The 14,128-nt window shown below is 36.5% G+C and overlaps 1 protein-coding gene across 2 annotated transcripts in view; it reads right to left on the bottom strand.

Annotated features, from left to right (window-relative positions):
* GLRA3 (glycine receptor alpha 3) overlaps positions 1–14,128 on the bottom strand; it is a 198,818-nt gene that overhangs the window by 147,394 nt on the left and 37,296 nt on the right. For both annotated transcript variants that reach the window (XM_040470106.1, XM_040470115.1), the window contains exon 2: positions 7,747–7,874. In XM_040470106.1, coding sequence (XP_040326040.1) covers positions 7,747–7,874 — 128 coding nt within the window. The remainder of the gene's footprint in view (positions 1–7,746; positions 7,875–14,128) is intronic.

Below are 14,128 nucleotides of genomic sequence, written 5' to 3'. Positions count from 1 at the left end.
TTCCCTCTATTTCTAGTTTTTGGAACAGCTTCAAGAGAATAGGTGTTAACTCTTCCTTTAATGTTTGATAGAATCCCCCTGGAAAGCCACCTGGCCCTGGACTCTTATTTTTTGGCAGATTTTTGATTACTAATTGGATTTCCTTACTGGTTATGGGTCTGTTCAATTTTTCTATTTCTTCCTGTATCAGTTTTGGTAGTGTATATGTTTCTAGGATTTTGTCCATTTCTTCCAGATTGCCCATTTTATTGGCATATAATAGCTCATAATATTATCTTATTATTGTTTTTATTTCTGTTGAGTTGGTTGTGATCTCTCCTCTTTAATTCTGGATTTTATTTATTTGGGTCCTTTCCTTTTCCTTTTTGATCAAACTGGCTAGTGGTTTGTCAATTTTGTTAATTCTTTCAAAGAACCAGCTTCTGGCTTCATTGATGTGTTCTACTGTTTTACTAATTTCAATACCATTAATATCTTCTCTAATCTTTATTATTTCCTGTCTTCTGCTGGTTTTGGGTTTTATTTGCTGTTCTTTTTCCAGCTCCTTAAGTCGTAAGATTTGGTTGTGTATCTGAGATCTTTCTTCCTTCTTTAGGACCTCTTATGATCTCTTATGACCACCTTTGCTGCATCCCAGAAGTTTTGGGTTGTGGTGTTATCACTTTCATTCATTTCCATATACTTTTTAATTTCCTCTTTAACTGCTTGGTTAGCACATTCATTCTTTAGTAAGATGTTCTTCAGTCTCCAAGTATTTGTTACCTTTCCAAATTTTTTCTTGTGGTTGATTTTGAGTTTCATAGTATTGTGATCTGAAAATATGTACGTTGTGATCTCGATCTTTTTGTACTTACTTAGGGCTGATTTGTGTCCCAGTATATGGTCTATTCTGGAGAACGTTCTATGTGCACTGGAGAAGAATGTATATTCTGCTGCTTTAGGATGAAATGTTCTAAATATATCTGTGAAGTCCATCTGGTCCAGTGTGTCATTCAAAGCCATTGTTTTCTTGTTGATTTTTTGATTAGATGATCTGTCCATTGATGTGAATGGGGTGTTGAAGTCTCCTACTATTATGGTATTACTATCGATGAGTTTCTTTATGTTTGTGATTAATTGATTTATATATTTGGGTGTCCACACTTGGCGCATAAATGTTTACAATTGTTAGGTCTTCTTGGTGAATAGACCCCTTGATTATGATATAATGCCCTTCTGCATCTCTTGTTACAGTCTTTATTTTAAAGTCTAGATTGTCTGATATAAGTATGGTTATTTTGGCTTTCTTTTCTTGACAATTAGCATGGTAGATGGTTCTCCATCCCCTTATTTTCAATCTGAAGGTGTCTTTAGGTCTAAAGTGGGTCTCTTGTAAACAGAATATAGATGGATCTTGTTTTCTTAACCATTCTGTTACCCTATGTCTTTTGATTGGAGCATTGAGTCCATTGACGTTTGAGTGAGTACTGAAAGATATGAATTTATTGCCATTAGGATGCTTGTAGAGTTGGAGTTTCTGGTGGTGTTCTCTAGTCCTTTCTAATCTTTGTTGCTTTGTTCCATATATATATATATATATATATATATAATTTTTTTTCATTTTTTCTTTTCTCAGAGAGTCCCCCTTAAAGTTTCCTACAGGGCTGGTTTAGTGGTGACAAACTCCTTTAATTTTTTTAAATTTTTTTTTAATGTTTATTTCTGAGACAGAGAGAGACAGAGCATGAGTGGGGGAGGGTCAGAGAGAGAGGCAGACACAGAATCCGAAGCAGGCTCCAGGCTCTGAGCTGTCAGCACAGAGACCGACGTGGGGCTCAAACTCACAGACCGCGAGATCATGACCTGAGCCGAAGTTGGACACTCAGCCGACTGAGCCACCCAGGCGCCCCAAACTCCTTTAATTTTCATTTGTCTGGGAAACTTTTTTTCTCTCCTTCTATTTTGAATGACAGCCTTGCTGGATAAAGAATTCTTGGCACATATTTTTCTGATTCAGCATATTGAATATATCCTGCCACTCCTTTCTGGCCTGCGAAGTTTCTGTGGATAGGTCTGCTGCAAACCTGATCTGTCTTCCCTTGTATGTTAGGGACTTTTTTTCCCTTGCTGCTTTCATGATTTTCTCCTTACCTGAATATTTTGTGAATTTGACTTTGATATGCCTTATTGATGGTCGGTATTTGTTGAATCTAATGGGGGTCCTCTGTGCTTCCTGGATTTTGACATCTGTGTCTTTCCCCAGGTTGGGGAAGTTTTCTGCTATGATTTGCTCATATAACCCTTCTACCCCTATTTCTCTCTCTTCCTCTTCTAGGACCCCTATGATTCTGATGTTGTTCCTTTTTAATGAGTCACTGATTTCTCTAATTCTTAAATCATGCTCTTTTGCCTTAATCTCCCTCTTTTTTTTCTGCTTCATTATTCTCTATAAGTTTCTCCTCTATACCACTGATTCTCTGTTCTGCCTCATCCATCCTTGCTGACACTGCATCCATCTGTGATTGCAGCTCAGTTACAACATTTTAAATTTCATTCTATTTTTTACTTCTTTTATCTCTGCAGAAAGGGATTCTAATCTATTTTCAACTCCAGCTAGTATTCTTATTATCGTGATTCTAAATTCTGGTTCAGACATCTTGCTTGTATCTGCATTGGTTAAATTCCTGGCTGTCATTTCTTCGAGCTCTTTCTTTTGGGGTGAATTCCTTCGTTTTGTCCTTTTGAAGGGAGAAAAGGAATTAATGAGGTAGAAAAATTAAAATTAAAAAAACAAAAATTAAAAAATTAAACACACACACAAAATCTAATAAATGATGCTAGATCCTAGGTGTGTTTTGGTCTGGGTGTTGGAAATGGTTTGACAGATTAGAGAAAAAAAGGTGGGGAAAGAAAAAAAAAGGAAATCTCTTGAAAATTTGAAAAAATGAATACACTGAAGTAGACTAAAATGAGATGATGGGAGTAAAATAGAATTTGAAAGAATTTACACAAAAATAAAGAATATTGTAGAAAAAATAAAGAAAAAAAATTTAATAAAAATTAAAAATAAAAATGATTCTTTTCTCTTTCTGTATTCAAGAAAAAGAAAAGAAATGAAAAATAGAAAAAAGAGGGAAAAAAGAAATTGTTTGAAAATTTGAAAAGGTGAATACACTGAAGTAGACTAAAATGAAATGATGGAAGATAGAATTTGAAAAAATTTATACAAATGTAAAATATGTTTAAAAAATTAAAAAATATATTTTTAATAAAAATTGAAAATAAAAATGAATTTTTTCTATTTCTGTATTCAAGAAAAAGAAAAGTAGTGTAAAAGAGAAAAAAAGAAGAAAGAATATTGAATACATGGACCTGCTAACAGATTGAAATAGGACTGAAATTATTTCATTTTCCCCTAGAAGTCAGACTATGTAGCACTTTATAGTCCATAAACTAAGTAGGCAGTAAGACTTGTGTTCTTGAAGAGCAAGGTTGGTCCAGTTCGGCAGGGCTCAGTGTAACTGCTCCGTTCTCCACTAGATGGCACTGCTAGCCTACTGGGTTGGATTGTTGCGGTGCTCATAGGTGCGTATGCACATGTGCAGGAGCAGTGAAAATGGCATCACCCAGCTACCCAGTCTCTAGTATAGGAACTCTCTTCTCCCAGATCAGCAATTGCGCAACCGTCCTCTGTCTTCAGCTTTCGTCCACTCCCAGCTTTTTCACTCTCCGTGACCAGGCCCCAGGCAGTACCTCTCTCCCAAGTTTTGTCTCAGATGTGGCTGTTTTTCCCGGCCCCTTACTTCTGAAGGACTGCGGCTTTGGCCCATTCCACCCCTCTGCGGGAGGGTCTCACCAAGCAATGGCCGAATAAGCAATGGCCAAATGAGCAATGGCTGAATGTTGGGTGCACCCAGGAACGCTTGCTGGACCCTGCTGCTGCCAGTGCCCCGAGACTGCAGCCAGGTGCCAGCCTGTCCCAGTAAAAGTTCGCGAGATAGTGTAGCAGCAACTTTTCAGGGATTATGGAAAATCACAACACTCATGTAGCACCAGGCTTCACCATTAACGACCTTGCTCCAGCACCAGCAAATGTGGCCGTTTTCTGGGGTCTGCTGGGACTAGGTGGCTTCAACAGTCTCTACCAAATGTCCTTCCAGCAGTAGAACTGCTTTTCCCCGTGTGGCCCAAGAACCGCCTAGACCCCACTCTGTTCCTGGGGATTTGCCCTTCCCACCAGAGCATCACCAGTTATCGAATTGCGGAGTTGCAGACTTTGTGCTCCCCTGTTTACAGTCTTAATGGAATTTAAACCTTCTCCTTTCTCCTTTCTCCCTTTTTGGTTTATTCCCTGCAGCTGTTTCCAATTTTCCACTTCTCTCCAGCTGCTTTTGGGGGGGGAGTGTTTTTCCCGTATTCTCCCCCACCGACCTACTCTCTGTCCTCTCTCTGCCTGGAAAAGCGGCTCCCTGTCTGCCACCAGCTTCTCTCTTCCCAAGTTCCCCTCTCCACCCCGTGTACCTGCTGAATTCTGTGGTTCAGGTTGCGCAGATTGTTGTGTTAATCCTCTAATCAATTTTCTAGGTGTGTAGGATGGTTTAGTGTTGGTCTGGCTGTATTTCATGGATGTGACACCCAAATAACTTCCATGCTGTTCCGCCATCTTGGCTCCTTCCCAGTCATTTCATATTTTTAAATAGTTGTTCTCCACTATGGTCCACAAGATAAATTCCCTTTTGATGTATATATACTCATGAAAACAATCACAAATTTGAAATCAATATTCCAGAAATAAATTTCCTTCATGCATTTAACCTGAAATAATTCATATTATTTTTAAATGTTTATATTTTGAAAGGTGAAAGTCCTATCACGTTATTATTATAATTTGCACTTCACTGATTGCTAATGAGGTTGAACATTCTTATTTAGTCTCTGTAAATTGTCTGCGAAGGTCAATATTAAGATTTTGTTTTTCTCTTGCAAAATTTATAACTCCATGAGAGGTTAAATACCCCTGAGAGGTGTTTTCCAATGCTTGTGTATTTTGAAAACACTTGCCTATTGTCTGAGTAATTATCAAAGTAAATTATTTTCTAGATTTATTTTTTATTAACATTTTAATCTTTGAAGATGTGAAGACTAAATCATTCAAGTTATTGTAATACATTATTATATCTACTTTGACAAATTCCCATCCCTATTCTTTTAAAAAATATTTAATTTTACTTAATTATTAAAAAAAAAACTAGTGGAGTATCACATATCACACTACTGATGGTCATGCCCTTAAAATATTACAGTATTAATTCCTTGTCTTTGACAAACTTAGAGGCAAAATATATATGTAATAACCACTTTAAGCTAGTTTGATTAGCCAAATAAATTCTTAAAAAAAAATAGACAAAGGGGAAAAAATCAATATGGCAGGGTTGTGGGGGATGGTGTAATTTTAGTCTTGTGAGATACTACACAGAAAAACTGAGTTAAATATTACCAGAACAGTTTCTTCACTTCATACTTCTGTCTGATGAACTTTTCTTTTTAAATTTTTTTTAACATTTATATATTATTGAGAGACAGAGCATGAGGAGGGGGAGAGGCAGAGAGAGGAGGAGACACAGAATCTGAAGCAGGCTCCAGGCTCCGAACTGTCAGCACAGAGCCCAACACGGGGCTCGAACTCACGAACTGTGAGATCATGACCTAAGCTGAAGTTGGACACTTAACCAACTGAGCCACCCAGGCAGCCCAGATGAACTTTTCTTAAGGAGACATGGTGGGTGCCTAGGTACCTGACAATAGAGGGACTGATACAATCGTCTTCTGATATGTCTTGTATTTAGTTTGTTAGGACATATATACCTAAAAAATATTTAAATATATTTTATTTATATTTCAGTATTAAGCCACAAAATGATGGTCAAAGGATTATGATGTTATTTTATTCAACAAAAAGAAACTGTTGAATGTGCTGAATTTGGGGAGGAAGCTGTGAGCATTCCCTAGAGACAACAACGTTTGAATGGAAAAACAAGAGTGTTCACTAAGAACTAATTCATTATCATTTTTTTAAAACTGACATTATGGTAATCATATGAGCATCCACTTGCTTTTCTGATATTCAGAGTGTAAGATATTCGATTCTCTGTCTCCCTTTCTCTCTGCCCCTCTCATGTTCTCTGTCTCTCAAAAATAAGTAAATAGACATTGAAAAACAAATCTCCTCACCTCTAAACTGGTTGGGTTATCAGCTAGTTTTTAGAAATGTATTTTCATTTTTTAAAAAAATCACTACTTTTTTTAAGCAAAACCAAATCTTTTCAGTCCTTTCCTGGTCTCATACATTAATAGTAATATTAATCACATTGAAGATGGTTTAAAATTTCCTTTGTCTGTTAAGTGATTGGAATGATAAAATGAAAGTAAATTTTCCAAGACAGCAGCAAAGGCACTGGGACCACTATTGTGCAGTTAGTAACTTACCTATATTTTTAGTAAGACCTCCATTGAGTGTTTATGTGGTTTTTAAAATATTCACAGACATTTAAAAATAGAACACAGTTTTCTCTTTAGTTTTCAGTGAAAACAAAGCAATACTTTGAACCACTGAATGGAATCACCATAATGAATCTACTAATTGCTGATTATGTTTCTTGCTGTTTACTAAAATGACAACTGCATATATTTCAAGGTCAATTCAAAGTTAGTTCTCAACCTAATGTCAAGGTTACTGCTGTTCTGCAATTTGTAAAAGATCCTCATGATGCTGAAATCTCTTGTTTCATTTATATAGAAATACAATCCATAATATAAATGTCGAACTAATTTTGAAATTGAAGCAATTCATAGTTTTTTACTTATAAATTATCAACAAATTTTACTCCTATATTTTTCTCCTACTACCCATTCTTGGTATTTATCAGTCCTCTGTAAATAATTCTTAAACCAGTGCTAAACAATTCCTTTTTTTTTCCCCATAAGAACAAATTCAGAAAAAAAAAATCATTTAGATTATATTGTATTTCTTTTCACCTTTAAGAATAAAAATAGCTTAACTGAATCTCATGGAAATGGTATGTATTCTTATTATTTGGATTATTTTATTTATTAAATAGAATATTATTCAAGATATATTAAATAAATACAGACATAGAAGTAGTTTTCTAATCTTTTACCCTAGGACACATTGTGGTTCTGGATAATCCACATATGACATGTATAAATATGCTCCTTTTCACTATATTAAACAGAAGAATAAAGGTGGGTATTCTTAAACTGATAATTACACTCTTTCTTATACATTTAAGTAAAAATTTTGTAGAGGGAATGATTTTTGAAATGTTATCAGTGGCTTTTAGTTATCCAGACTCTTTACCCAGTACATAAATTCAACAACCATTTGATTCTCCACAATATAAAAGAGCCTTGCTCTGGGGAAGTTAATATATGGTTTATTGCCAGCTCTAAAGAAGATTCTATTCCAGTGAGTGGAATGTATATATATATATATATTTTTTTTTTTTCCTAAAATGAATCATCATGACAATAATTACCATAACAAAGAAGGAAAAACAAACACTATTGGTTCAAAGAAGCCAAATTCTGAGAAAAATTAACACAAGAATAGATTTTTTCTTTCAAAACATATCTTTGCATAATTACTGAAAATAAGCATTAGAATTTTTGGTGGAATCAATCTGAAAATTTATTTTGTTTAATAATATTCAAAACACATTTCAAATATAGTAGTAAGTAGATAATTACCTTTAAAATTGGGTCTGATTCTTGCATCATACCCTGATGTCCTCCCCATTAATTTATCCAGAAAGTCAGAAGGTGACATTGGAGCACTTCGAGATCTTGCACTGTCTGTTTCCTTTGTTGCAACCAAGCTATAAATGAGAACATTCAGAGTTTACAGAAAATGACAAGCAAAAGTCTTCCTAATAGTTGTCACTATAAATAGAGAATTAAAAAAATGGAAAGCAAAAGTACCTTTTAAAACAAAAAGAAAAACTTTTATATATTTTATATAGTATGTATACTATATACTATAAGGTGAATATTAGCATAATGACAGATAGGTCTTTATAGACCTATAGACCCATAGACAGATCTACAGTCAAGTATTTATAAGGTTTCACATGTATTCAGACCAAAAGGTCAGAGGTGACATTATTTTAAGTCTGGAAACAAAGCCGCTGCCAAATTATTAGGCTTTCAAAATTTGTGTTTACCCAAGTTTGACTTCTAACTGTAATTTTTAGTCAAATGTATGCTTAGTGGGGCGCCTGGGTAGCTCAGTCCGTTGAGCGACCGACTTTGGCTCAGGTCATGATCTCACATTGGGTGGGTGCGAGCCCCGCATCCAGCTCTGTGCTGACAGCTTGGAGCCTGGAGCCTGGAGCTCCAGGCTTCTGTCTCCCTCTCTACCCCTCCCCCCACTTGTGTGTGCGTGCATGCGCTCTCTCTCTCAAAAATAAAAATAAACATAAAAAATATTTTTTAAAAAAAGTATCCTTAGCGAGTCAGGCATAAGAGAAAAATGAAACGTCAGCTGTGAAGTACAATTCTTACTGCTTTTACTGAGGGGATAAACATCACCTTTCAAGTTTTGTAAATTCTTCTCAATGGTAATAAAACGTCTGTCCTACAGACTAAACAATGATGCTCTTTTCTTCAATTAGATGCTTCCTATATTAGTAACATAGCCAGTTAAATTCATTCTGCTTTCATCTTGTGTCATTCCTCTACAGTACATTTTGTTCAGATCTAAAATCTGTGCACTAAGATTGAGAAATTACCATAAATGTGGTCAGTGCACCTGGCTATTACACAATGAGAACGTGTGTCTGGGCAAAGTAAAGAGCTACTGCACTTTTTTTCATTAAATTTTTTTGTTTGTTTGTTTTATGCAGCTGCTCATCCTAGACGCTCACACATGTCACTGCACCCCATCCAGCCCCTCATTTACCTAGGCTGGTCCCCGGAAAGCCTGGGCCTACTTGCTTAGATCAAATGATTCTTTTCACCCACGGCGCTTTGCTCAGGGAAGTGAGACAGACTTCCTGAGCACACATGTGTTTGAAACTGATATATTTAAGCTGATGTTACTTCCCAGAGATTGTCAGTCATCATATCCTCCCGGCTCTGTCACTCAACTGAGAGCATCACCAGACCCTGAACCTTTGTGGTCACAGCTTGATCTCAGCAGTATCAAGTTCCTCCTGCCAGAATTTTTAATAACTAGTGAAAATGGGTCTTACAGCCATCACTGTTAAATTGTGTACCACAGACACAGGCGCAATTTTAAAATCCAATATCAATAGTAATGTGACAGTGACATTTCTGAAAGCGTAGGATCACCGCTAACAGCATCCATGAACTACTGTGCAGTTCACAAGGTTCTATCTAGTTCTGGACATTCAAAGTCACTTATCTGCCCGGCGGCTCTCTCTCTGTCTTTTGTGCTTTTTCCAGGGGCAGAAGTTTCTCCTATCTCTATTTTTTGGCTCCAGATTACTTTATGACCCTTTATCTCTGATTATTACTGGGCAGTTGAACTCCCTGCCACCATAATCTCTGGAAAGTTTATTTTAAGGTAATAATAATAATAATAATAATAATAAATATCGTAATAATAATATCATAAAGAACCACTGCATTCTCAGTAACTCTAGAACTTTCTCTACCACCTGGTTTTAAGTAACTTTCACCTGTAATCTTAAGCAGCATTTGCTCATTTTCCCTGGCCCAAGAACATAGGCAGAAAGGCATTGTCAGAGTTCTCATAACTACAGTTTGCTTCTTCTAAACCATTCCCTGTATTTCTTTTGCAAAATCCTCCCTTTAGTTACCAGCAAATGAACTTCTACATTCTCCTACCAACAAATACACCAATTTACCTGGATCTGAACCAATAATACAATGCCCTTCACATTTCAAAATAAATAGAATACTATGTATGAGAGACTGACAACCATCAGATTTTGCACTGCATGGAAGAGATCATTTTGGTTATGCAATGATGTGTATCCTTGTAAGAGAGAGACAGAGGTGTATTTGGTTTTAGACAGAAGAGGGAACATAATGTGACCATACAGGTACAAGCAGAGATTAGAGTGATGTGACCACAGCCAAGGAATGCCAGCAGTCAATAGAAGCTGCAAAAGGAAGAAACAGATTCTCCCCTAGGGCCTCTGGAGGGTGCTTGGTCCTACTCACACCTTGTTTTGGGCCCAGTGAACTGACTTCAGGCTTCTGGCCTCCAGAACCAGGGAAGAATAAGTTGCTGTTATTGGCAGTAATTTGTTGTAGCAGTCAGAGAAAACTCGCAGTTTTTTCCCAGTGAGTTTTGCATTAAGTTATTCCACTTCCCAACTCCAGAGTTACTTTTTTCTTCTTTTTTTTTTTTTTTTAATCTCTGTCTCTTCATTGGTATATTCTGTATTTGGGGAGATATTATTGTCATACTTCCTTTTTAGTTCTTTGAACATGGTTCCCTTTAGTTTTTAGTAAAGGAGTGAAAATAGCTGATATCTTTGAACATGGTTTCCTTTAGTTTTTATTAAAGTATTTAAAATAGTTGATTTAAAGTCTTTGTCCAGTAATTCCACTGTTGTTGCTTTCTTCAAGCAGATTCTACCGCTTGCCTTTTTTCCCCTGTGCGTGAGCCACACTTTTTTTTCTTTCAATGTTTCATAATATTGTCACTGAAAACTGGACATTTTAGATGATATAACATGGCAACTCGGTAAATTATATTATCCCTCCTCCCTAAGGTTTATTATTGTTGCTGGTTTCTGTTTTGTTTTTCAATTGGCTTTTCTGAACTAATTCTGTAAAGTCTATCTGAGTGGTTTAGGGATCACCTAATAAGTAGACAAGGATTTTCCTAAATTCCTAAAACCAATATATTTCCCAGAATTTTCTGGGAGTGCTATGTTTATGGGGCCACACCTTCAACACTGAGTCAGGCAATTGACAACTCTGTCTTAGCCTTTATTTCCCATTTGCACAGGGCTTAAAGGCCAGCCAGGGTGGAGAGCTTAAGGTTTTCTCAGGTCTTTCCCAATCAGGCACACAACTCTCTGTGTATCAATTTGCTAGGGCTATCTTAACAAGGTTCCCTGGACTAAGTACCTTAAACAATAGCAATTAATTTTCTCATAGTTCTTGGAGCTAAAGGTCCTAGATCAAGTTGTTGGCAGGGTTCATCTTCTTTGAAGGTCTCTCTCCATGGCTTGCAGGTGGCCATTTTCTCTCTGTTTCTTCCTCTCCTATGTGTTTGTGTCAAAATCTCCTCTTCTTGGAAGATCACCAGTGATAGATTGGGGCCCCATATGACCTTGTTTTATCTTAATTATCTTTAATTAAAGTCACATTCTGAGATATTGGGAGTTAGTATGTCAACATAAGAATTTTGAAAGGATGCAAATAAATTATGTTCTATCTCTAATTATAAATATATTTTAAAACATAAAAAAAAAAAAGAATTTTGAAAGGATGCAATTAAGTCCGTGACACTAGGCATGCTCACAACCCCATACAGATGCGTGGTCTTCTAGATACCCAGAAATATGTGAGCTTTTCCAAACCCCTATGGGCATATCATTTCACTGCTTTTTCTTTTAGGCTTTTTGGTTAATCTGTTGTTTGCCCCCACTGTTACTCACTACCTTGGGCACCTGTGAGGTTAAAACATTGCCTCTAAATATATTTGACCAACATCCTGAGGAAAAAGACTTTTCATACTGAATGAGCTCCACATTAGGTCAAATAAAAGCAGTCTTGCAAGTGGTGTCTTCCATGGAGCCTCCAGACAGATCAGATAATGACATTTCTTTAACAATGAGGCTTTAAAGGAATTCAGACTCCTTTCTGCCCACCCTGGTAGCTGCCAGGTTGTTGCTTTTTATTGCAGGCTGTTGGTTTATCATGCTACCATGGAGCTGAGAAAGGAGAACAAGAATAGGACAAGTTATAGCCACAAATCCCACTGTTCCTACCAAGATCCTACCAATTAATTTTCTTGATTAAACTACTTCATGTGTTACTACAAATCTCTGATTAATTTACAGAGTTATGGAAAAGTTGATGGCCACATTTTTTGACAGTTTTCTCACTGCTTTTATGAAGAAGAGGATTTACAGAGGTCTGTAAAACAGAAATTTACTAACAATAAAATTATAGTGCATTTTTTTTGTACAAAAATGTCCTTTCTCATGTCAAAATGCACTTAAAATATCTGTTAAATGTTGAGACAATGAATTTGAGTTCTCGCAATTTCTTAGGTGCAAAGCACAGTGCTAAGAACCTAAAACACAGAGAACACAGATTTGCATCTTTAACATATTCACAGTTCAGTAGAATACTCAGTCTGGGCCCATCTAAAGGTTACAAAGAATCCCTGGGAAGTATCAGTGAGCAGGAGCAAGGAAGTGAAGGTACAATGAAGAGAATGATTGGCTGGCTCCCTTTTTCCCACCACTGAGAGCAAAATCTTCCTGTTTTGTACCAAGAATTCACACCAAACTTTGCAGAATGATGCCTATAAAAAAATGGGAAAATTCTGAGCAGATAAATATTCCAGTTTTCTTTACTAGTTCTGTTTCTTGCAATGACACAAGAACCATCCAACTGCTTGTAGACAATTGATTTTATTTCTAAAAATTCACAATTTTTTAAACGCTTATTTATTTTTGAGAGGGACGGTGGGAGGGGGGAGAGAGAGAGAGAGAGGGAGAGAGAGAGAGAGAGAGAGAGAGAGAGAGACTCCCAAGCAGGTTCTGCCCTGTTGGCACAGAGCCCAACAGGAGGCTCAAACTCATGAACTGTGAGATCATGACCTGGGCTGAAATCAAGAGTCACCCAGGGGACTGAGCCACCCAGGTGCCCCTGAAAATTCACCATTTTGACTCAGAAGGAATGATTGCAAACAGAATTATGTGGAGCAACTGGCTGAAAAGCATCTCTACATCATGTATCCTTTCCTTTTCTGAAAGGGATAAAGGTTATACATATGGGAAGACTTCCTATCACTTATAATTCCTGCTCTGACATGTTAATCCTAGAACTTTCTTCCAATTACAGTAATACCTGAGACTTGCACCATGTGAACATTACTAGACTGTCCTCAGAGAACTGTAGTCACTGAAGAGAGCTTATAGTAATAAACACAGCATGAAATTCCATATGACCAATCAGGAATCTTCCTCTAATTTTTAAATAGTCAACATCATCATCTGTACAAACATATTTTAAAACTTTTTTTTTTGAGTTGTTAAAACTCGGGACAGGAGGAGGCAGTGGGAAGAAATCCAAGATTAATGTATAATGGTGTTTTAGGTAAGAAACTATTTATTATCAAGTCTATTATTTTTGTCTGAATCTCCAAGTATCAATAAAACTGTCATATTTATAGCAAGTTACTAAGGTTATTAGCAAATTACTCATGATCAGTACTTTTGAAAGAAGCAGCTTTGAATTTTTAGAAGACTTTTTTGTTTTGTTTTCTGCTATTTTATTTTATATTATTTTAATTTATTTTTTAATTTACATCCAAATTAGTTAGTATATAGTGCAACAATGATTTCAGGAGTAGATTCCTTAATGCCCCTTACCCATTTAGCCTATCCCCCCTCCCACAACCCCTCCAGTAATCCTCCGTTTGTTCTCCATGTTTATGGGTCTCTTCTGTTTTATCCCCCTCCCTGTTTTAATATTATTTTTGTTTCCCTTCCTTTATATTCATCTATTTTGTCTCTTAGAGTCCTCATATGAGTGAAGTCATATGATATTTGTCTATCTCTGACTGACTAATTTCACTTAGCATAATACCCTCCAGTTCCATCCACGTAGTTGCAAATGGCAAGATTTCATTCTTTTTGATGGCCGAGTAATACTCCATTGTACATATATCTCACATCTTTTTTATCCATTCATCCATTGATGGACATTTGGGCTCTTTCCATACTTTGGCTATTGTGGATAGTGCTGCTATAAACATGGGGGTGCATGTGTCCCTTCGAAACAGCACACCTGTATCCCGTGGATAAATGCTTAGTAGTGCAATTGCTAGGTCCTAGGGTAGTTCTATTTTTAGTTTTTTGAGGAACCTCCATACTGTTTTCCAGAGTGGCTGCAC

The sequence above is a fragment of the Herpailurus yagouaroundi genome, unplaced genomic scaffold (assembly GCF_014898765.1).
Source record: "Herpailurus yagouaroundi ecotype Mexico unplaced genomic scaffold, PumYag 28, whole genome shotgun sequence".
Lineage (NCBI taxonomy): Eukaryota > Metazoa > Chordata > Mammalia > Carnivora > Felidae > Herpailurus > Herpailurus yagouaroundi.
The sequence above is the reverse complement of the archived record's forward strand: the minus strand, read 5'-3'. Positions and strand labels throughout refer to the sequence as shown.